The following is a 23,669-nucleotide window of genomic DNA, read 5'->3' as shown; positions in this document are numbered from 1 at the left end:
TGACCGGTCACCTTCCCACCCCCTTCTTTCCTGTAGAGCGCTCAATCCGGTTCTTCACATTCCTGAATTGAGTCCAATTTCTTGGGTAACGTTTTAACGAGTCAACGTCTGACTTCTGCCCCCACCCACCCCCATGTCTTAGCAGTGATGTCTGTGCCTGCTCCCAGTTTGATGAATCAGATACTAAACTGTGCAGACGTTTCTCAGCTTACACCTAGGCGTGCACCCAGCAACTAAAGAAACGTACGTCAGCTTGCTCTATGTCTAGCACTAACTGCTCTTGGAATGAGGATAGATGCATAGAACATTAAGAAGTGTGTGCATTGGCGTCCAGACAATGACAATCTGAATATTTTGTTCCTGCACAAATATTTCCTGAAGGGACTTGATAACAAGGCAGGACCTAATTCCACATTAGTTGTTTACTTTTGTAGTAGCCACATGTAGAATTGGTTCACAAAAAGTTTTTTGACTTTCCAAAAAGTGCTGCTTTAACCAATTGGACACTTAATCCTAATCTTTTACCCACCAAATACATTAATAGCTGCTAAAATACAGGTCCCTGTGTGCAGTAATTCAAATGCTATAATATAATACTGCCCCCATGTACAAGAATGACTATAATAATGCTCCTATATACAAGAATATAACTACTAGAATACTGCTCCTATGTACAAGAATACACTACTATAATACTGCCCCTATGTACAAGAATACACTACTATAATACTGCTCCTATGTACAAGAATACACTACTATAATACTGCCACCAGCTGTAATGATCTATTGCTCTATTTTATTTCTTGCACAATCAGTCTTTACAGTGGATCACACTCTTCCAAGTGTCTCGATTGTGACATTTTTCTGGGTTCTGACTTTTTGTGGAATGCTCTTTTCATGACGTCTTTATTCAGAAGGACAATACGGTATAAATGAATGTATTAATTGTATGTTTGGAGGTTGGGAATCGGACTAATGCAAATTTAACTTTTCACTCTTTTTTTTTTTTTTTTTTTTTTTTCCCAAACTTCAAAATCACAACATAAAGGCCACAAACAAGAAGACTCTTTAATACTCATTTGTTTTGCCTGAGGGTCATTTGGTGGGGGAAGAGCACCCAAAGTCTTCTATGTATGACGGTGTCGCGTAAATGCCATAATATCTAGTGATAATAGTGATGAAAATCCGGTCTTTGAGCGCTAATAATGGATTTGAATCTGGAGGTTCTTTTGAAGATAAGGCTTTATTATTAAATAAATAAATAAAGCTCTTGTTATCACTTCACAACGCGTTTCAGCAAGATCCCCTTGCTTTCCTCAGGTGTCAAGGTGTCACACGTACTTACCTTCCATACGACCTCGCTGTGGGCGGCGAATATCCACTTCCTGAAGTGGGAGGGACGTTCGGCGTCACAGCGATGTCACGTGGCAGCCGGCCAATAGAAGCGGAGGGGCGGAGCTGAGCGGGACGTAAACATGCCGCTCACCTCCTTCTTTCCGCATAGCTGGCCGGGAGCCGCAGGACGCTGGTAAGATCTGTTGATCGTTCCCGGGGTGTCACACGCTGCGATGTGCGCTACCCTGGGTACGATTAACAACCTGACGTTCAATTCTAGAGAAATGAACGATGTGTATGCGATGAACGTTTTACCGTTCAATCGCACGTACCTGTCACACCCTGCAATGTACCTTACAATGCCGGATGTGCGTCACTTACGACGTGACCCCGCCGACACATTGTAAGATACATTGCAGCGTGTAAAGCGGGCTTTAGTGGCTGGTTAAGGAACACCGCAATGAAATACATAATGTCTACATACAATTTATCAACCGATATTATAAATGTTTTGACACATCATGTGACATCCAAGAGCTGAGACTTTTACCAGGTGTATGCTTCAGGATTATTTTGTTATTCTTCTTTTTTTTAGTTTTAATAATTGCATTTTTTTTTTTTTTTTTTATTAAATAGACTAATTTTGGAATAAATCTTTTTTTATTCTAAATGATTGCAACAAGCCAGAAGGTGAAAATAGGCAAACAGACATTGATTTCCTGTAAATTGAACCCGGTAAGAAACAACCACCCTCCGGGCATCTTAGCAGCTTTCCTTCAATCTATGCATACAACAGAACACCCTTTATAAAGCCTGCAGGCCTAGAACATTGGACCCGATGCACTGTTACAGGGTTTGTACCATGTTCTTCATGACTGTGCCACTCTATTGCCTCTTAGCTCCTACTTGATGGAGGTGGTGCACTCCTCAAGATTGGTAGTGGTGCCAGCAGCATAATCACGCTGCTGGTCCAATCTGTGCACTCGCCAATGCTGCTAGCTGAGGCAACTTTATATCTGCGGCATCAGGGGAGCACAGGGGCCTTTACATTGCCCAGATTCAGCGAAGCTTGCCTAGATAAGTGGCCACCTCTGACAGACTCCCAACAGTACCCAGTAACATGGGCAATAAGAAGTAACCTACAAAATAAAATGTTATTCCGTTTCTTGAGAATAAGGATTTTTAATAAGGCCATATTCAGTCTTTTTTTTTGCCTTTTTTTTTTTTTTTGAACAGCACCACTGAAGGAAAAAAATGATTAAAAAGGACCAGCCACCAGGATTTTCATGGATAACCTAAAGCCAGTGCTATACTGGCGCTATCCTGCTGATTCTATACATACATTTAGAGATCGGATCAAGGAAGAGGGGAAATTTCTTCAAACAGGTTCAAAAAGTTAAAAAAAGCAACATTTTTTTTATTTCATGGTGATTAAGAAAGATAACTTTTTTTTTTTTTTTTCCCCCCTTCTGAGATCGGATGTATACTTTCTGAAATACAGACAAGTAAAGTTTGTGAAATGCACTGTTATTCAATTGATAGAAGCTACAGAATATCTAATAGAGGGGTCGGGTTTTGCTATTTATTCCCGCCTCTGTCTGCTGCCTGTCCTTCCTACCCCTGTCTCTGTTATTACAGGGGGAGGGAAGAAGTAAGGACAGGAGCGGGAATAACTAGCAAAACCTAACCCACCTATTAGATATTCTGTAGCTGCTATCAATCAAGTAACAGTGCATTTCATAAACTTTACTTGCCTGTATTTCAGAAACTATGCATCTGAGTTGACCACTAAAGGTATGTATAGAATCCGCCTGATAGTGCCAGTATAGCACTGTATGTATAGAATCAGCCTGATAGTGCCAGTATAGCACTGCATGTATAGAATCAGCCTGATAGCGCCAGTATAGCACTGTATGTATAGAATCAGCCTGATAGCGCCAGTATAGCACTGTATGTATAGAATCAGCCTGATAGTGCCAGTATAGCACTGTATGTATAGAATCAGCCTGATAGTGCCAGTATAGCACTGTATGTATAGAATCAGCCTGATAGCGCCAGTATAGCACTGTATGTATAGAATCAGCCTGATAGCGCCAGTATAGCACTGTATGTATAGAATCAGCCTGATAGTGCCAGTATAGCACTGTATGTATAGAATCAGCCTGATAGCGCCAGTATAGCACTGTATGTATAGAATCAGCCTGATAGTGCCAGTATAGCACTGTATATATAGAATCAGCCTGATAGTGCCAGTATAGCACTGTATGTATAGAATCAGCCTGATAGTGCCAGTATAGCACTGTATGTATAGAATCAGCCTGATAGTGCCAGTATAGCACTGGCTTTAGCTTATATAGGAATATCCTGGTGATTGGTCCTCTTTAAAGTCCATTCAAAAGAATCATCCGATTTGTTTCAATACGAAAACAACCTTGTATTCGTATGTTTAGGCTTTTAATTGTCTTTTGAAAGCTTCAGATTTTTAAAGATGCCAAGCATTAAAAAGAAATATGTCCAATCTTCAGGCATGTTCCACTGCGAAGAGGCAGCCATACTATTCAGTAGAAGATGAGGCATCTGGTTAACCATCCAGGGTTTTCACCTCAACTGCAAAAGCTTTTTTTTTAATTCACTGCTTAATGGACTTATAAAATAAAGTATAAAAAAATACTAATAAAAAGACGCCCAAAAAATTGCTGGGGGAAAAAAAACCCATTGGCAAATTGCTTCAAGAAACAACTGAAAAACATTAGCAAAAAAAAAAGAGCTCAAACTTACAAGGAAAATGCCAGAAAAAAAAAGAGATTTTTGAATCGTCTTCTGTTTCAAAAGTGGATGGGGTTTTTTTTTGACAACCGGAGAACGACGCAGTGTGAACATACCCTAAGAAGCGGTTTTCAAAGTTCCTTGTTTTGCCCTTTTGAGAAAGTGGGACGACCCCTGACACTGCAGGGCAAATGTATCAAGGCGTTTTCAAGTTTTTTTGTCTTAAAAAAGTTGCCGTAAATTTTACATGCTCTATTTGCAAAAAAAAAAATGTCCAATGTTTTGCTATTTTACTCTGAACTTTGCTTTTGGAAAAGCAGGCATGGACAGTTAGCCAAATAAGGTTTAAATCAGATTTATGAATTGCAAAAAAACTAAAAAAAAAGTTGCAATTCATACTCCAGTAGAGGTAAAATGTGGTGGTACGTCACTAATGGAAATATGCCAAATTTAACAAAAATTTGGCCCAAATAATAACAGTCACATGCAAAATGTTCCCCTCATGATGAACCCCCCACCATGTCTGCTTCCAGTATTTGCAGTCACCCTTTGGCTGTTAGTCTATGTTCACACAGAGGTTTTTTGAGGACCTTTCTAGAGCAGATTCACTCTAAAATTATCCTCAAAAACCTCTTGGAAAGCTTTTTTTTTTTTATAGAAATCCACTTTTCTTTTTCATATGCGTTTTTGAGGGGGGTTTTTATGCAAAGGTTTTGTAAAAGGCCTGGTGAAAAAAAAAAATAAAAAATTGTATGTTAGTTATTTGATGAGAATCCTGAAGGAAACCTCAACAAAATAGGTGTTGTCCAGTCCAAAGGCTGCAACGAACATTTCAGGGACAGAAAAAACTCTTTCTAAACTTTTTAACACTTGTTAAAAACCGCATCAAGGAAATAGAAGTCCAAAAATACTCCCCAATTCAGAAGTTCATAAAACACTTTTTGCTTAAAAAAAAAACCCCAAAAAAACTCAATGTAGCCTAAGAAAATGTCTTAAATTTATACTAATTACCTACAGACGTGTGATTTTACCAGAAGATATTGTCATCTGACTGCTAAGCTCTACCAAGATTTGAAAGGTTTTAATATATTGCTGTTAATTTACCATGAGATGAAGAACGGACATAAATTAGAGACAGACATGCGGCTGTTTTTGCAGCTGTAGCCCTGGTGGGCCTCATTCCACCATTACTCCTCAAGCAAATGGGTAAGACATGGACTTAACAGTCAACTCTAGACCCTACTGTCCTCAATGTCAAACCTCAATACCATGACTAGACCCATTTTGCTCTGAGTCGGTCTTTTCTGAATATATGCGACCTAATTATACTACAAGAACATAGTTGCAAATATCATGTAAAAACCGGGAGTTCTATGTTTTGAAGATCCAGTTCAGCTACAGGCGCAGTCTTGGGTCAGCAGGTTTGGTACCGTTTCGTATCGGAAGGAGAATCCACCATCTGTGGTGGTGGTGACTCTCAAAGGCTTCATGGTGCTGGGTAGTGCTGCACAACAGTTCCCCCAGTGTAGAGCTGTACTTAGACCATGGTTTGGGGAACAAGTCCCATGGCAGTAATGGAACTGGAAGCTTCCAGGATGGACAATCCACTGGTTCCAACCCAACTCTTCAAAGGATATGTTGAGGGAACCACGATGACACTGAGTAGTGTCAGCTCCAGGTGCAGGAGGCCTCTGCAGAAGCTCCAAAGCAGATGGAGACCATGGAACTCCTGACCTCCGACCACGCTGGTTGGGACGGGTGCTGTACATAAGAAAGGGAGTATGTTCAGGGTGGTCAGAACAACGACAAGTGGGGCAATTGACCAACAGCACAAAAAGGCTGCTTGCGACATAATTCAAGAAAGCAGGAGCCAGGTGAAAGACTGTCCAGTCCTCCATCTTCTCCACCTTGGAAGTAGCCACAGTGACCGGCTTCTGCTGTGATAGAACCTGTATGTCCACCACGTGATGTAGAGTCTTCTCCTTAGTAGTACTATTGACAGGTGAGACAGAATCCTCCTTATCATCCACACTGTCATCTCCGATGGTATGAGACTCATGGGTTGATGCTTCTGCTACAATACTTGGTTGCTCGGTGGTCTGGTCACTTGTATCTTCTGTGGACAGGTTCTCGTACCAGGTGAACTTGCCTGTCGAAGACTCTCCGGTGAAAAACCAGAACTGCACAGAGGAGACTCGACGACTCAAGATGTGAGGAGACGGACGGAAGATGTAGGTGAAACTGTTCCCTTCTGCCATTGGGGTATCAAGAGATGGAGTCTCACAAAGAATATCTGCAAGAAGATGATATGGTATAAAAGTCAAACTCAAGGAAACATGAAAGACAAACTAAAGGCCCTCATACCCACAAAGATACCAATTGAAACAGTTTTGCCAGGAGTCGCCCTAAGTCATCCTTCCTCGACTACCCCATGATTATCCAATGACAGATCCTGCACTACACATGGAGGACAGGTAGAGAGTGACAGACCCAACACTACACATGGAGGACAGGTAGAGAGTGACAGACCCAACACTACACATGGAGGACAGGTAGAGAGTGACAGTCCCAACACTACACATGGAGGGCAGGTAGAGAGTGACAGACCCCACACTACACATGGAGGACAGGTAGAAAGTGAGACCCCGTAGTACAAATGGAGGACAGGTAGAGAGTGACAGACCCAACACTACACATGGAGGACAGGTAGAGAGTGACAGACCCCACACTGCACATGGAGGACAGGTAGAAAGTGAGACCCCCCACTACACATGGAGGACAGGTAGAAAGTGAGACCCCGTAGTACACATGGAGGACAGGTAGAGAGTGACAGACCCCGCACTACACATGGAGGGCAGGTAGAGAGTGACAGACCCCGCACTACACACGGAGGACAGGTAGAGAGTGACAGACCCCACACTGCACATGGAGGACAGGTAGAAAGTGAGACCCCCCACTACACATGGAGGACAGGTAGAAAGTGAGACCCCGTAGTACACATGGAGGACAGGTAGAGAGTGACAGTCCCCACACTACACATGGAGGACAGGTAGAGAGTGACAGACCCCACACTACACATGGAGGACAGGTAGAGAGTGAGACCCCATACTACACATGGAGGACAGGTAGAGAGTGACAGTCCCCACACTACACATGGAGGACAGGTAGAGAGTGACAGACCCCACACTACACACGGAGGACAGGTAGAGAGTGACAGACCCCACACTACACATGGAGGACAGGTAGAGAGTGAGACCCCGTAGTACACATGGAGGACAGGTAGAGAGTGACAGTCCCCACACTACACATGGAGGACAGGTAGAGAGTGACAGACCCCACACTACACATGGAGGACAGGTAGAGAGTGAGACCCCATACTACACATGGAGGACAGGTAGAGAGTGACAGTCCCCACACTACACAATGAGGACAGGTAGAGAGTGACAGACCCCACACTACACACGGAGGACAGGTAGAGAGTGACAGACCCCACAATACACATGGAGGACAGGTAGAGAGTGACAGACCCCACACTACACATGGAGGACAGGTAGAGAGTGAGACCCCATACTACACATGGAGGACAGGTAGAAAGTGAGACCCCGTAGTACACATGGAGGACAGGTAGAGAGTGACAGTCCCCACACTACACATGGAGGACAGGTAGAGAGTGACAGACCCCACACTACACATGGAGGACAGGTAGAGAGTGAGACCCCATACTACACATGGAGGACAGGTAGAAAGTGAGACCCCCCACTACACATGGAGGACAGGTAGAAAGTGAGACCCCGTAGTACACATGGAGGACAGGTAGAGAGTGACAGTCCCCACACTACACATGGAGGACAGGTAGAGAGTGACAGACCCCACACTACACATGGAGGACAGGTAGAGAGTGACAGACCCCGCACTACACATGGAGGACAGGTAGAGAGTGACAGACCCCACACTACAAATGGAAAACAGGTAGAGTGATATCCAATTCTCTCGTATCTGATACTATATGCCAGAGTGACCCCGGCCAGTCTGTGAATGTCGCACACGGAAGAGATGAAGTGACACCTACTGGAGACTGCTAAGAACTATACTCATTGCAACGTTTCACCGGATTGGGGGAACATTTGTTCTTTTGTCCAGTCTAGTTTACTACAAATTCCAACAACATTCTTCAAAATATCGATGTATCATGCATTATTTAACCTTGTCCCTCCATTCCGAGAGGTCACACTGGGTCCAATACTGAGCATATTAGGAAATTTTAGTTTGGTAAATACCTGATATATTATCATAGAAGCTTTCTGGTGCCCCATGGTGAAGCCCCACTGAGACCTACATTACGGTATATTGAAGATGACTCCAATAGAGACAGATTTCTTCATATGTTCATTAACGTGACATCTAAATACTCAGCAGTGGGGAGCTGTTAGTCCTTACATTTACTATCAGACAAGAAAATCTATATTTCACTCTTAGACCATGAGAATTGCCTTTTTATGAGCATTGGACATAGGAGAGGCAATATGCTTTGCATTGACCATTACCAATCGGGGTGGGGCAACCTGGCCAATACCGGTCATGGCCACCATGCCACCCACTGCGGTTATTATACACTTGAATTTCATTATAGAAAGAAGGGATTGAACCTTTAAAGTTATTTAAAAGTCGGCACCGATCCTGTCTATAGGGTGTGTGCGGTTCTGCAGCTAAGCCCGATTCACGTTAACAAAGTTAGATGGGTGAGGAGCTGTTTTTTGGAAAAAATCAAACTGCCCTGGTTCCCTAATTCTAAGAACTTCCTTTAATTCAGAAGGTCTCAGGCCCTCGGACACTGCCCCAAATATCCAGCCCTGGTTCCCTAGTTCTAGAAAACCCCTTTAATTCAGATGGTCATCACGCCTCCGACACTGCCCCAAATATCCAAAATGTTCTCACCTGATGATGGGAAGAGAATGACCTTAGACGTGTCCTCCAGACTGTGTCCTCTCGCTTGGCTGTGCCTCTTACGTAGAATCCTCTCCTCAAACTTGATGGGTCCATTTGGGTTCGGAGATGGAGCTGGAGATGCGTCAGTGGTTGGCGGAGGAGACCCCAGTGCCTCCACAATCCTTGTCTTCACCTTGTCCAGGATAACCTGGCGGTCGGCCTCGGGCATCTCACAGCCTCGGCATATCTGAGCAACCATTACGGCACAGAAGAGGACAAAGGCGGGAGCCATTGATGAGGTTTTATGGTCGAGGGTGAACCAGATATTAGGACGTAATGTGGTTTCTTTTTGTTTCTTGTAGGAGATATCTCTGGCACTGTCCCAGCGTCTCTCGTGTCTCAGTTCTGCCCTGGCATTGGGGATGTCATCTCTCTTGGATGGGAATGACAGTAGCTGCCTGTCTCGTGAAGTGTCTGCTCCTGCGGATGTCTCGGAAGGCTCTGTCCTTCTGCACAGTTTTTGCATGTTATCAAAGTTGGCACAGAGAAGGTACTGGGCACAGAGCAAACTATCTGTAACAGACGCCTGGAATGTATTGTTTGCCCCAGAGATAATGTGATCGGACCACCCCAACCAGCCGTTTCACATGGGAACAGCCCCCTTCCTCCAAAAAGGACCTTGAGCCCAGTAACAGCGATAAATATTACATTATTCTAAACGTATGGATTATAATAGGGACAATCCGCTATAACCAATGAATAGTTGTAGTTTTGCTGAGCAGAGCTCCCTCTACAGGAGGGAGCATTTATAGCATGTCTCGTTTTGGGTATTTGTCATATTCACAAAAGTTGGATCAGTGATCCCCATCTGATTGTTCCTGCAAACTGCATTCTCCATTAACTTTACTAGTCTTTGGATCCTCTTCCTCCTAATAGATGAAACTCCTAAAGGCGGAACGTCCACCTATCTAGTATTTATGGTATATCCTCTGTAATTGAAAAATGTATACCTACCCAAAGATATAATAAATGGCTATAGATTGGGATTATTGCCTGATACCTCATCAGAGGCTTACAAATATACAGCAGCACTATGCAACGCTAAAGCGGGCTTTACACGCTGCGACATCGCTAATGCGGAGTCGTTGGGGTCACGGAATTCGTGACGCACATCCGGCCGCATTAGCGATGCCGTTGCGTGTGACACCGATAAGCGATTTTGCATCGTTGCAAAAACGTGCAAAATTGCTAATCGGCAACACGGGGGTCCATTCTTAAAAATCGTTACTGCAGCAGTAACGAAGTTGTTCCTCGTTCCTGCGGCAGCACACATCGCTCCATGTGACGCCGCAGGAACGAGGAAGCTCCCCTTACCTGCCTCCCGGCCGCTATGCGGAAGGAAGGAGGTGGGCGGGATGTTACGTCCCGCTCATCTCCGCCCCTCCGCTGCTATTGGGCGGCGGTTCAGTGACGTTTCAGTGACGTCGCTGTGACGCCGCACGGACCGCCCCCTTAGAAAGGAGGCGGTTCGCCGGTCACAGCGACGTCGCCGGGCAGGTAAGTATGTGTGACGGCTCTGGGCGATGTTGTGCGGCACGGGCAGCAATATGCCCGTGTCGCGCAACAGATGGGGGCGGGTACCCACACTAGCGATATCGGGACCGATATCGCAGTGTGTAAAGTAGCCTTAAGGTATACAGACCCTGAATAGAGGAACTTGGACATGCATTACTGATAAGAAAAGAAATTAAAAAAAATTGAGACACTTACCATATAAAAAGATCAATTTTATGCAAGCCCAGCAGCCAGCATCAAGGCGTATCTTCTATGCTGGATCACTACCTACTAATGCCTCTACATGGGCTGAAACGCCTACAATTTTATGGGTGGGGAGGTACTCTGTGTGTCTCTCACAGTAATATAGGCTGGATGTGAGGTCTGTGTGTCTCCCAGTAATATAGGCTGGATGTGGGGTCTGGGTGTCTCTCCCAGTAATATAGGCTGGATGTGGGGTCTGGGTGTCTCTCCCAGTAATATAGGCTGGATGTGAGGTCTGTGTGTCTCTCCCAGTAATATAGGCTGGATGTGAGGTCTGTGTGTCTCTCCCAGTAATATAGGCTGGATGTGAGGTCTGTGTGTCTCTCCCAGTAATATAGGCTGGATGTGAGCTCTGTGTGTCTCTCCCAGTAATATAGGCTGGATGTGAGGCCTGTGTGTCTCTCCCAGTAATATAGGCTGGATGTGAGGTCTGTGTGTCTCTTCCAGTAATATAGGCTGGATGTAAGGTCTGTGGGTCTCTCCCAGTAATATAGACTGGATGTGAGCTCTGTGTGTTTCTCCCAGTAATATAGGCTGGATGGGAGCTCTGTGTCTCTCCCAGTAATATAGGCTGGATGTGAACTCTGAGTGTCTCTCCCAGTAATATAGGCTGGATGTGAGGTCTGTGTCTCTCTCCCAGTAATATAGGCTGGATGTGAGGTCTGTGTGTCTCTCCCAGTAATATAGGCTGGATGTGAGGTCTGTGTGTCTCTCCCAGTAATATTGGCTGGATGTGAGCTCTGTGTGTCTCTCCCAGTAATATAGGCTGGATGTGAGCTCTGTGTGTCTCTCCCAGTAATATAGGCTGGATGTGAGGCCTGTGTGTCTCTCCAAGTAATATAGGCTGGATGTGAGGTCTGTGTGTCTCTCCCAGTAATATAGGCTGGATGTAAGGTCTGTGGGTCTCTCCCAGTAATATAGACTGGATGTGAGCTCTGTGTGTTTCTCCCAGTAATATAGGCTGGATGGGAGCTCTGTGTCTCTCCCAGTAATATAGGCTGGATGTGAGGTCTGTGTGTCTCTCCCAGTAATATAGGCTGGATGTGAGGTCTGTGTGTCTCCCAGTAATACTGGCTGGATGTGAACTCTGAGTGTCTCTCCCAGTAATATAGGCTGGATGGGAGGTCTGTGTGTCTCTCCCAGTAATATAGGCTGGATGTGAGGTCTGTGTGTCTCTCCCAGAAATATAGGCTGGATGTCAGCTCTGTGTGTCTCTCCCAGTAATATAGGCAGGATGTGAGGTCTGTGTGTTTCCCAGTAATATAGGCTGGATGTGAGCTCTGTGTGTCTCTCCCAGTAATATAGGCTGGATGTGAGGTATGTGTGTCTCTCCCAGTAATATAGGCTGGATGTGAGTTCTGTGTGTCTCTCCCAGTAATATAGGCTGGATGTAAGGTCTGTGTGTCTCTCTCAGTAATATAGGCTGGATGTGAGGACTGTGGGTCTCTCCCAGTGATATAGACTGGATGTGAGCTCTGTGTGTTTCTCCCAGTAATATAGGCTGGATGTGAGCTCTGTGTCTCTCCCAGTAATATAGGCTGGATGTGAGGTCTGTGTGTCTCTCCCAGTAATATAGGCTGGATGTGAGCTCTGTGTGTCTCTCAATAATATAGGCTGGATGTGAGATCTGTGTGTCTCTCCCAGTAATATAGGCTGGATGTGAGGTCTGTGTGTCTCTCCCAGTAATGTAGGCTGGATGTGAGGTCTGTGTCTCTCCCCCAGTAATATAGGCTGGATGTGAGGTATGTGTGTTTCTCCCAGTAATATAGGCTGGATGTGAGCTCTGTGTGTCTCTCCCAGTAATATAGGCTGGATGTGAGCTCTGTGTCTCTCCAGTAATATAGGCTGGATGTGAGCTCTGTGTGTCTCTCAATAATATAGGCTGGATGTGAGATCTGTGTGTCTCTCACAGTAATATAGGCTGGATGTGAGGTCTGTGTGTCTCTCCCACTAATATAGGCTGGATGTGAGGTTGTGTGTCTCTCCAGTAATATAGGCTGGATGTGAGGTCTGTGTGTCTCTCCCAGTAATATAGGCTGGATTTGAGCTCTGTGTTTCTTTCCCAGTAATATAGGCTGGATGTGAGGTCTGTGTGTCTCTCCCAGTAATATAGGCTGGATGTGAGCTATGTGTGTTTCTCCCAGTAATATAGGCTGGATGTGAGCTCTGTGTGTGTCTCTCCCAGTAATATAGGCTGGATGTGAGCTCTGTATGTCTATCCCAGTAATATAGGCTGGATGTTAGGTCTGTGTGTCTCTCCCAGTAATATAGGCTGGATGTGAGGTCTGTGTGTCTCTCCCAATAATATAGGCTGGATGTGAGCTCTGTGTGTCTCTCCCAGTAATATAGGCTGGATGTGAGATCTGTGTGTCTCTCCAGTAATATAGGCTGGATGTGAGATCTGTGTGTCTCTCCAGTAATATAGGCTGGATGTGAGGTCTGTGTGTCTCTCCCAGTAATATAGGCTGGATGTGAGCTCTGTGTGTCTCTCCCAATAATATAGGCTGTATGTGAGCTCTGTGTGTCTCTCCCAGTAATATAGGCTGGATGGGAACTCTGTGTGTCTCTCCCAGTAACATAGGCTGGATGTGAGGTCTGTGTGTCTCTCCCAGTAATATAGGCTGGATGTGAGCTCTGTGTGTCTCTCCCAGTAATATAGGCTGGATGTGAGGTCTGTGTGTCTCTCCCAGTAATATAGGCTGGATGTGAGCTCTGTGTGTTTCTCCCAGTAATATAGACTGGATGTGAGCTCTGTGTGTGTCTCTCCCAGTAATATAGGCTGGATGTGAGCTCTGTGTGTGTCTCTCCCAGTAATATAGGCTGGATGTGAGCTCTGTATGTCTATCCCAGCAATATAGGCTGGATGTGAGGTCTGTGTGTCTCTCCCAGTAATATAGGCTGGATGTGAGCTCTGCGTGTCTCTCCCAGTAATATAGGCTAGATGTGAGCTCTGTGTGTCTCTCCCAGTAATATAGGCTGGACGTGAGCTCTGTGTGTCTCTCCCAGTAATATAGGCTGGATGTGAGGTATGTGTGTCTTTCCCAGTAATATAGGCTGGATGTGAGGTCTGTGTGTCTCTCCCAGTAATATAGGCTGGATGTGAGGTCTGTGTGTCTCTCCAGTAATATAGGCTGGATGTGAGCTCTGTGTATCTCTCCCAGTAATATAGGCTGGATGTGAGGTATGTGTGTCTCTCCCAGTAATATAGGCTGGATGTGAGGTCTGTGTGTCTCTCCACTAATATAGGCTGGATGTGAGGTCTGTGTGTCTCTCCCAGTAATATAGGCTGGATGTGAGGTCTGTGTGTCTCTCCCAGTAATGTAGGCTGGATGTGAGGTCTGTGTGTCTCTCCCAGTAATATAGGCTGGATGTGAAGTCTGTGTGTCTCTCCCAGTAATATAGACTGGATGTGAGCTCTGTGTGTCTCTCCCAGTAATATAGGCTGGATGTGCGGTCTGTGTGTCTCTCCCAGTAATATAGGCTGGATGTGAGCTCTGTTTGTCTCTCCCAGTAATATAGCCTGGATGTGAGCTCTGTGTGTCTCTCCCAGTAATATAGGCTGGATGTGAAGTCTGTGTGTCTCTCCCAGTAATATAGGCTGGATGTGAGGTCTGTGTGTCTCTCCCAGTAATATAGGCTGGATGTGAGGTCTGTGTGTCTCTCCAGTAATATAGGCTGGATGTGAGCTCTGTGTATCTCTCCCAGTAATATAGGCTGGATGTGAGGTATGTGTGTCTCTCCCAGTAATATAGGCTGGATGTGAGGTCTGTGTGTCTCTCCACTAATATAGGCTGGATGTGAGGTCTGTGTGTCTCTCCCAGTAATATAGGCTGGATGTGAGGTCTGTGTGTCTCTCCCAGTAATGTAGGCTGGATGTGAGGTCTGTGTGTCTCTCCCAGTAATATAGGCTGGATGTGAAGTCTGTGTGTCTCTCCCAGTAATATAGACTGGATGTGAGCTCTGTGTGTCTCTCCCAGTAATATAGGCTGGATGTGCGGTCTGTGTGTCTCTCCCAGTAATATAGGCTGGATGTGAGCTCTGTTTGTCTCTCCCAGTAATATAGCCTGGATGTGAGCTCTGTGTGTCTCTCCCAGTAATATAGGCTGGATGTGAAGTCTGTGTGTCTCTCCCAGTAATATAGACTGGATGGTCCGTGTGTCTCTCCAAATAAACTGTGAGGACTGAGCGATTTCTGCAATACACAGCAGATATAGAGGGAAAGGGGAAAAACTGAGATTAGGGTGTAGACCCCCCTCTCCTGGGATCCCTCTATAACACGTACACCCTGGTGAGGAACCGATCCTTCTATGAGGTTTTATGCATCTGTTTGCGGCTTCAGAGCAGATAAGATGGTGTTAACCATGACCTTGTGTAGATGAAACAAAGCTTCGTGTGAGATTGTGCTGCTTCTTTATTATTTATGATTCCTTCCTCTGAAAAATTTGTTAAAATTGAATTCTGTATTAGCATTTTATTATCAGTACAAGTCAAATAATGTAATATATGTATGCAATTACTCCACCAGCAGAATAGTGAGTGCAGCTCTGGAGTATAATACAGGATCTAACTCAGTATCAGGATAAGTAATGTAATGTATGTACACAGTGACTGCACCAGCAGAATAGTGAGTGCAGCTCTGGAGTATAATACAGGAGGTAACTCAGGATCAGTACAGGATAAGTAATGTATGTACACAGTGACTGCGCCAGCAGAATAGTGAGTGCAGCTCTGGAATGTAATACAGGAGGTAACTCAGGATCAGTAATGTAATGTATGTACACAGTGACTGCACCAGCAGAATAGTGAGTGCAGCTCTGGAGTATAATACAAGAGGTAACTCAGGATCAGTAATGTAATGTATGTACACAGTGACCGCACCAGCAGAATAGTGAGTGCAGCTCTGGAGTATAATACAGGAGGTAACTCAGGATCAGTAATGTAATGTATGTACACAGTGACGGCACCAGCAGAATAGTGAGTGCAGCTCTGGAGTATAATACAGGAGGTAACTCAGGATCAGTACAGGATAAGTAATGTATGTACACAGTGACTGCGCCAGCAGAATAGTGAGTGCAGCTCTGGAATGTAATACAGGAGGTAACTCAGGATCAGTAATGTAATGTATGTACACAGTGACTGCACTAGCAGAATAGTGAGTGCAGCTCTGGAGTATAATACAAGAGGTAACTCAGGATCAGTAATGTAATGTATGTACACAGTGACTGCACCAGCAGAATAGTGAGTGCAGCTCTGGAGTATAATACAGGATGTAACTCAGGATCAGTAATGTAATGTATGTACACAGTGACCGCACCAGCAGAACAGTGAGTGCAGCTCTGGAGTATAATACAGGATGTAACTCAGGATCAGTAATGTAATGTATGTACACAGTGACCGCACCAGCAGAATAGTGAGTGCAGCTCTGGAGTATAATACAGGATGTAACTCAGGATCAGTAATGTAATATATGTACACAGTGACCGCACCAGCAGAATAGTGAGTGCAGCTCTGGAGTATAATACAGGAGGTAACTCAGGATCAGTAATGTAATGTATGTACACAGTGACTGCACCAGCAGAATAGTGAGTGCAGCTCTGGAGTATAATACAGGAGGTAACTCTGGATTTTTTCATGAGTTTTATGCAAATTAAAATCTACTTCCAGTTTCAGCAAAACCTATGAGATTCCGGAAATCTCCTGCATACATTTGCTTTTTTTTTTCCTGATTGAAATGGAAAACTGCAAAGAAGGAACATGTCAATTCTTTCAGCGTTTTTGCCGCTTTTTTCATTGTTGAAAGCAATGAGAAAGTGCAAACACAGCTGGGATATTTGCTACGTTTTTGACACTTTCTTGGTGAATGAAACTGACTTGATTTAAGCATGTACTGTAGACAAACGACACACCAAAAACACAACTAAAAACACAGCAAAAAAGTCAGCAAACAAGCAGCAAAACATGCTTTTTGGAAGCAGCTTTTTTTAATGCCAAGAGAGCAGGTTTTGCTGCAGGCACAATTACAGCAAAAAAGCAATGTGTGAACACAGGCTAAGTGTAGAAAACTAATATGGCTGTCAATGGAAATTTTAACCAGACAATAATTAAGGAACAAGCATTGATTTCTCGCACTTCTAGACCATACAAGACTATACGCGGTGAAAATAGTAATTGGACAGTTCTGCTCCTGGTAAAACAGAACCTGCGTCATCGCTCGTATCAAGGCCATTTAACTGCAACTTGTGTTATGTGGCCAAAAGCCAGGAGAAAATTCCCAAACCTTTACCCAGAAATTCTGCAGAAACATCTCAGCTACATTTCATATAAGCAGCTCAGTGATTGAGAGCCAAAGGCCTGATGATCTGACACTTAATACACATTATAAGACAGCTCCAGACCGCAGGCTGTGTGAAATATTGTATGATGCGGTTGCATGATTTGTATTCCACCTTATTAATGTGAAGCCCATCATTGCTCTTTATTTTCTCACTTATTCAATTGTATAGTTTCAGTTCCCAGGAGCCATCACTAGAGGGAGCTCAGTACATCAATAAATACATCTGTAGAGATGTAAGGGGGTACAGTGCTCTGCCACCCCCGCAGAGGTGACAGGCAGTGTATGTAGATGTGTAATAAAGTTTAGTGAGGTTTGTTGTGTGACCCAAGTGACTGTTTTCCTGGTGCCCCTTGGGTGGGAAGGGGTTAGTTACCGGGAGGGTGGGACGTTACAAAGGGGCAAATTGTAGGAAGAGGACAGGAGAGTCCCAAGTAGGAGAAACGATTGATTTAACCAGACTCTCAGGGTCAAACTCATACCCCGGACACGTGGGGTCCTGAAAGAGTAGGACTGAAGATATCTACGTCCCCTGCAAGTGGGTTTATTCCAGACGGTGTGAGTGGCGTCCGTTCCCTGGAAAGAATTCCCGACGATTCCCTTCAAGAGACTGACGGTTAGTGTGCCCCTAAGGATAGGGTGGGAACCGGGCGTGTGAGCAGAAGATGAGCCTGCCACGCACTGTAATGTCTAAGGAAGAGATGAGAGGCCTAGCGGTGCTTTCTGAGACCCAGGTGCCAGGGAAGAGGTCAACCAGTAAATTGCACTATGTAATGGAAACTAAAGGGAACCCCGACGGGGTTAGAAGCAGCGCCCGCAAGATGTGAGATGTTGTGAAGATTAAAGTTCCAGTGATTGCAAAAGACTCTCGTGTAACTGTAACGCCCCTGATACCCTCAGGGCACTACAGGGAACTGCATACTCTAGGGAATGCAGGACCCACCCCCTGGGATCTGGAGTACCAATGCCGATACCACCAAAACATGACCAAAATCCTAGTTCTCTACTCCACATTGGGCATAGAGGGTTAACCATGTAAGGGGATGGTTGCCATGGGAACGAGTCTCTGGGTATAGTCAGCCTGGTGGGAGGGGTCAGTCGGGAGTGAGAAAAGTGTGGCACACAGGAGAGGTGTGCGGACGTGCCTGAGCTGGGTCCATGCAGCGGTGACCCCGGGGCACAGGAGAGAGGTCGCCAGGACGGGTACCGGGATACCGCTGGGACCGGAGCACACACGGGGCACAGGGTCCTAGGTCAAGCACAAGTTTTAGACTGTTTGGCAAATACCTGCCCGGTGAGGACACCTTCATGGACTTCACCGAACAAATAATCCGGGGGCATCCGCAGTAAACTAGGATCGGGGTTCGGACACTTACCTCCCCACAGGGTCCGCACTGCCCGCCGTACGGAGGAGACTGTAACCCAAAAGGGACAGTTGGGGACCCAATCAACTGAAAGTGCCGGGGACAGAGCAACCTGGGTCACTACATTGGCATTGGTCCTCTGGGGACCTGAACCAGCAACCCCTGGGTCCACAGTGAGTAGAGACTGTTAAAGACAACCTGGTGTGGTGTCCGTTATTGCCCCCATTACATCTCCCAGGCACGGCCCTACCTGTGGAGGGCCTACCATCACAGCTGCCACTACCACCAGCCCTGGGAATACCCACATTCAGCAGCGGCGGTTCTCCATCCTTAACCGCAACCCACAGGTGGCGTCACATGACAAAAACTCTTAACTCCCCTGTAAATACCACCCATTACAAAAGGGGCCCAGGGCACGGGCAACGGCCACCAGAGTGACATTCCCATTGTTACTACCCGGGACCGAGTACCTCCTTCTCTGGGTGCTACATAACAAAGTCATCGTGTCAGTGTATGACTGGACTTGTCCTGTATAAATGCACTGGAGTGGTGACCGGGGCACAAGGAGTTAACAGCAGGCTGCGCTGCGACCTAGGAGCCTCTGCCACAGCGGCTGCAATGGGACCCATTAGCCACCCAACAGAGAGCTCCCCTAGTGGTGGATGCAGGTAGTGCACACAACAATTTAGGGCTTCTACCCCTGACCTATCGCAGGTGCAACCACCTGCAGCATTCAGAAAAAAAAAGACAAGGAGTCAGAGGGACAGGTTTATTAGCATAGGCCAAAAGTGGAGAGTACACAGGAGGAGTGACATGTACAGACAGTCTCACATCTTCCGGGGGAACCAAAGCCCCAGCAGTGTGCGAATACATTAACCCACGTCAATCAGTCCCCAAAATACACGTTCCCTTCATCCTACATCTCTCTGTGAGTGCAATATTCCGCATTATCTTTCAATATTTTTTGGAATTTTTATAAAACAAACGTTATTACCTTCTCTTATCAGTCTAGCACTATATTCTCCATCTTCTCTTGGAAGCTTTAAGGGGCAGTCCAGTGAAAATGTGTTCCTGAGAGGTGAGAAACCTGCAATGTAGGGTTATGCAGAGCGCAGAAGCCCCTTTGGCACAACACGGAGACTTCACAGCACTCTAAGAAAAGAGCCGATCTAAGCTGTTTTAAAGGGTCGGGAGCGCTCGATAGAACCCCACCATTCAGCGGTGGTCTCAGATCACATCGTCCGCGAGGTTAGGGGTGCACGGAGCTAAAAATTTCCATGCTTATTCCACTCCCCATTTCAAGGTCCCGTCCATTCCTTATCTCAGTCCCCCGCCTCCCCAAGACACCAAAGAAACCTTCAAGGATCTCTGGATTCCAGAAGGATACAAACATTTTTGGTGGAATCAAGGAGATTTGATGATTCTTCCAGGAGTCTGAGAAGTATCCATTTTTTTTCCAGGAGCCTTCTGCATTTTCCTGAAGAGTTGGCAATTCTGCTCTACGACAATCTTTACCAATCTGAAGATACTTTCACTGAATTTCCCATTTAAAAAAAATCAATCACTTGTCTTAAATACGCAAATTGTCTCTTCAGGGAGGAAGAGGACGAACTCTAGCACCCCCTACTGGAAGTAGCAATCAAAAGTCAAAAGTGACCCTTTAACATAATTTAGTAAACCTGGTGTAAAGGCCGTTGCTCTCCAGAATTTGGCGTTCTTTTCCTTTTTCTTCTGTGCTTTTCCTATCCTGAGATATGAACCTCTCTTCCTGTTATATAAACCTAGCCTTTTTAACCAAGTGGGTGTGGCCCTCAACTCTAGACTATATTTTTTTGAAAACCACTCCCAGTTGCCTAAAAAAGATTGTGACGGTCAATCACTAGATACATCTAGTAAGTAGTAAACAGACGAGAAGTCTAACAAGCCAGGGGTCAGCAGCGAGGAGGTAACGTAAGGAACACAGGGAGAAAGCAGAGCCGAGGTCAGGGTACAAGCCACAGGTTAGGAGCCAGGAGGTAACGTAAGGAACGCAGTGAGAAAGCAGAGCCGAGGTCAGTGTACTAGGCCAAGGTCAGGAGCCAGGAGGTCACATATGGAACACAGGAAGAAAGCAGAGCTGAGGTCGGGGTATGAGCCACAGGTCAGGAGCCAGGAGGTAACGTAAGGAACACAGTGAGAAAGCGGAGCTGAGGTCAGCATATTAGTTGAAGGTCAGGAGCCAGGAGGTCACATATGGAACACAGTGAGAAAGCGGAGCTGAGATGAGCGTACTAGTTGAAGGTCAGGAGCCAGGAGGTCACATATGGAACACAGGAAGAAAGCAGAGCTGAGGTCAGGGTATGAGCCACAGGTCAGGAGCCAGGAGGTAACATAAGGAACACAGGGAGAAAGCAGAGCCGAGGTCACGGTACTAGCCGGAGGTCAGGAGCCAAGTGGTCACATATGAAAACAGGTATAAAGCCGAGGTCTTGGTACAAGCTGCAATTTAAAAGTCAGGAGGTAGCGTCTGAATCAGAGGGAATAGACGGCGAAGGGTAGCTAAGATCCGGGGTTGAGAGACAAGATCTGAACTGTACACTATGGGAGCCAGAAGCACTTACTGCGGAACAGGAACTACAACTGACAGCGTTCCGAGCGAGATCTCTCCCTAATAAAGCAGAGCAATCAACTGAAACGAGGCGCCTGTGAATAGACCCCTCCCAGCCCCAATGCAGAAGCCATGGCTAGGAAACAACCCGTCCACTGGAGCACAAACAACAACAGAGCAGCGGCTCTGCAGGGGAGCAGAGCGCCGAAAATCAGAACCATGACAGATTAGATTTGTATACTGGGAAAAGAGCGCAATATCTCAGGAAAGGAGAAGCGCAGGAACAAAGGAAAAACTATGTAGGATTCAGGAGAACAGCGGCATTTACACCAGGTTAAAGAAAAATAGAAATAAATATGAAATATTTTTAGCGAGTGATTGTTCTTAAAAGCAGAATTTGGGGTCAACAACAAATAATATCTCACTGTATCTCCAGGTAATTAAGATGCTTATTTCATAGGTGTGTTTTCCCAAAATCTTAATATTTTTGTGATCTGTGCCCCCCAAACCTATTATGTAGTCATCACCCTACTGATCTGAAGGTATTCCACAGTGGAATGTGACTACTAAATCATGCAGTGGACCCTTTACCTACAAACCGTAGATGTGACTAATAGGCTTTGGGTATTTTCATGTCAATGACCCGGTGACCGAGCTATTGCCCCATAGTTATTAAAAATTGAGGCTGCAACTGAGCTCTTCCTAGATACATTTACAACACTGGTCTCCAACTACAGCTCTCCAGCTGCCAACTCTCCCAGCATGCCCTGACAGCCACAGTTGGAAACCACTAATCCCCAAGAGGAGGCCAGGTTTAGGTAGAAGTAGTTGGCGGTATCACAACATTTCCTAGATATTGCACCCCCAATAGTTTGTAGAAGATTCTATGGATCCGTTTGGGTAAAACACACCTATATGTGAAGCATTGTTTGACCACCTTTTCCCTTTATCATCCTTTTTCCTATAGTCCTGTGTCTTCTTGTACCACTCCAATAGAGCCATCTTATCCATGTCGTCGTCCCTTGTCTCCATCCACCAGTCGCTCTCCTTGTCTCAAGGTTTAAAGTGAGGTGTAGAAATAAATTAACGAGTGATGAGAATAGAAGGGTTCAAAACTCATTAATAAGAAAAGCCTGGCTTCAATCAAGCCTTGGCACTTGGCATTGGTATGAGCACTGCTCTACCTAATTTGGGGCTGGGAGGAGAGGAACTCGGGCTCGGAAACATTGCTAACACTTATGGAGGAGGTGACGCTGGATTCTGCAGGCCGATAAGCTGACACGTTTTACTATTGTTCTGCTGAAAGACAAAAGCAAAGAAAATACATAATTACATGGTGGGGCATGAAAACCAGTGTGTGTCCAACAGGGAGTACTGTGATCGTGGAGCCTGATGGACACACAGGATCATTCACTGAAACACAAGAAAAAGCAGGTTGATAAAAAAAATATAGATACAATGTATTCAGAGACACGTTGCTGATGCAGATGTCCAGGGGAGGATTATGAGAAGTCCCAGTAGGTGGACGTCATCAGAGCAACATGTCGTCGTGTACTCGATTCCCTTACCCAGAAGCCGAGTGTTAGCAATGTAAGGTTCGTGTGTAGTGTACTTGGAAAATTTGTTTGATTTTTCGCAGGTATTTGGGCTTCTATTCTTCCACTATTCTGAGTTCTGTGGCCCATCCAGAATCTCGTTAGCATTGGTGAATGGGATAAGGGGTACTTTGCACACTACGACATCACAGGTGCGATGTCGGTGGGGTTATGTCGAAAGTGACGCACTTCCTGCGTCGCTCTCGACATCGTAGTGTGTAAATCCTAGATGATACGATTAACGAGCGCAAAAGCGTCGTAATCGTATCATCGGTGTAGCGTCGGCGAATTCCTTAATTACGCTGACGCGATGGTCCGATGTTGTTCCTCGCTCCTGCGGCAGCACACATCGCTGTGTATGAAGCCGCAGGAGCGAGGAACATCTCCTACCTGCGTCACCGCGGCTCCCGTAGGATATGCGGAAGGAAAGAGGTGGGCGGGATGTTTACATCCCGCTCATCTCCGCCCCTCCGCTCCTATTGGCCGCATGCCGTGTGGCGTCGCAGTGACGCTGCACGACCCGCCCCCTTAAGAAGGAGGCGGGTCGCCGGCCAGAGCGACGTCGCAGGGCAGGTGAGTGCATGTCAAGCTGCCGTAGCGATAATATTCGCTACAGCAGCTATCACAAGATATCGCAGCTGCGACGGGGGCGAGGACTATCGCGCTCGGCATCGCAGCATCGGCTTGTGATGTCGTAGTGTGCAAAGTACCCCTAAGAGACGTTGAGGGACGTTGGTGGAGTCAGTGGTGATCTTTATCCTCTAGTGCTATAATGTACCCATAAAATATATATGGTTGACGATCCTAGACTATCCCAGCCAGCCAGAGCAACAGAGGATCGTCCTGTGGGTCCAGGTTCTAACCCGAAAATGGACCTCAAAGTTTTAGCAGAAGACAACCCCATTTGGAGCCAATCACTTGCAATGGATTCTTGCCCAGATGGAGGA

At 45.8% G+C, this 23,669-nt stretch overlaps 2 protein-coding genes across 2 annotated transcripts in view; both read right to left on the bottom strand.

Moving 5' to 3' along the window:
- Nucleotides 1–1,224: 1,224 nt before the first annotated feature.
- Nucleotides 1,225–9,596, bottom strand: INHA (inhibin subunit alpha). Its single transcript, XM_075317128.1, has 2 exons — nt 9,037–9,596; nt 1,225–6,394 (listed from the first exon to the last, which is right to left on the bottom strand). The coding sequence occupies exons 1-2, from the start codon at nt 9,551–9,553 to the stop codon at nt 5,493–5,495; spliced, it is 1,419 nt and encodes a 472-aa protein (XP_075173243.1). The 5' UTR covers nt 9,554–9,596; the 3' UTR covers nt 1,225–5,492.
- Nucleotides 9,597–19,294: 9,698 nt separating this feature from the next.
- OBSL1 (obscurin like cytoskeletal adaptor 1) overlaps nt 19,295–23,669 on the bottom strand; it is a 58,138-nt gene continuing 53,763 nt past the window's right edge. The window contains exon 26 of the mRNA XM_075319674.1: nt 19,295–22,426. Coding sequence (XP_075175789.1) covers nt 22,416–22,426 — 11 coding nt within the window. The 3' untranslated portion in view covers nt 19,295–22,415. The remainder of the gene's footprint in view (nt 22,427–23,669) is intronic.

Source organism: Anomaloglossus baeobatrachus, chromosome 7 (assembly GCF_048569485.1).
Source record: "Anomaloglossus baeobatrachus isolate aAnoBae1 chromosome 7, aAnoBae1.hap1, whole genome shotgun sequence".
NCBI classification, from domain to species: Eukaryota; Metazoa; Chordata; class Amphibia; order Anura; family Aromobatidae; genus Anomaloglossus; species Anomaloglossus baeobatrachus.
Note: the sequence above shows the minus strand (reverse complement) of the source record. Positions and strands in the feature narration are given on the sequence as shown.

Coding starts and splice junctions, on each gene's coding strand:
- INHA (XM_075317128.1), bottom strand. CDS start 9,553: ATGCAAAAACTGTGCAGAAGGACAGAGCCTTCCGAGACATCCGCAGGA. Junction 6,395..9,036: donor CATTCTCTTCCCATCATCAG/GTGAGAACATTT, acceptor ATCTTCTTGCAG/ATATTCTTTGTGAGACTCCA.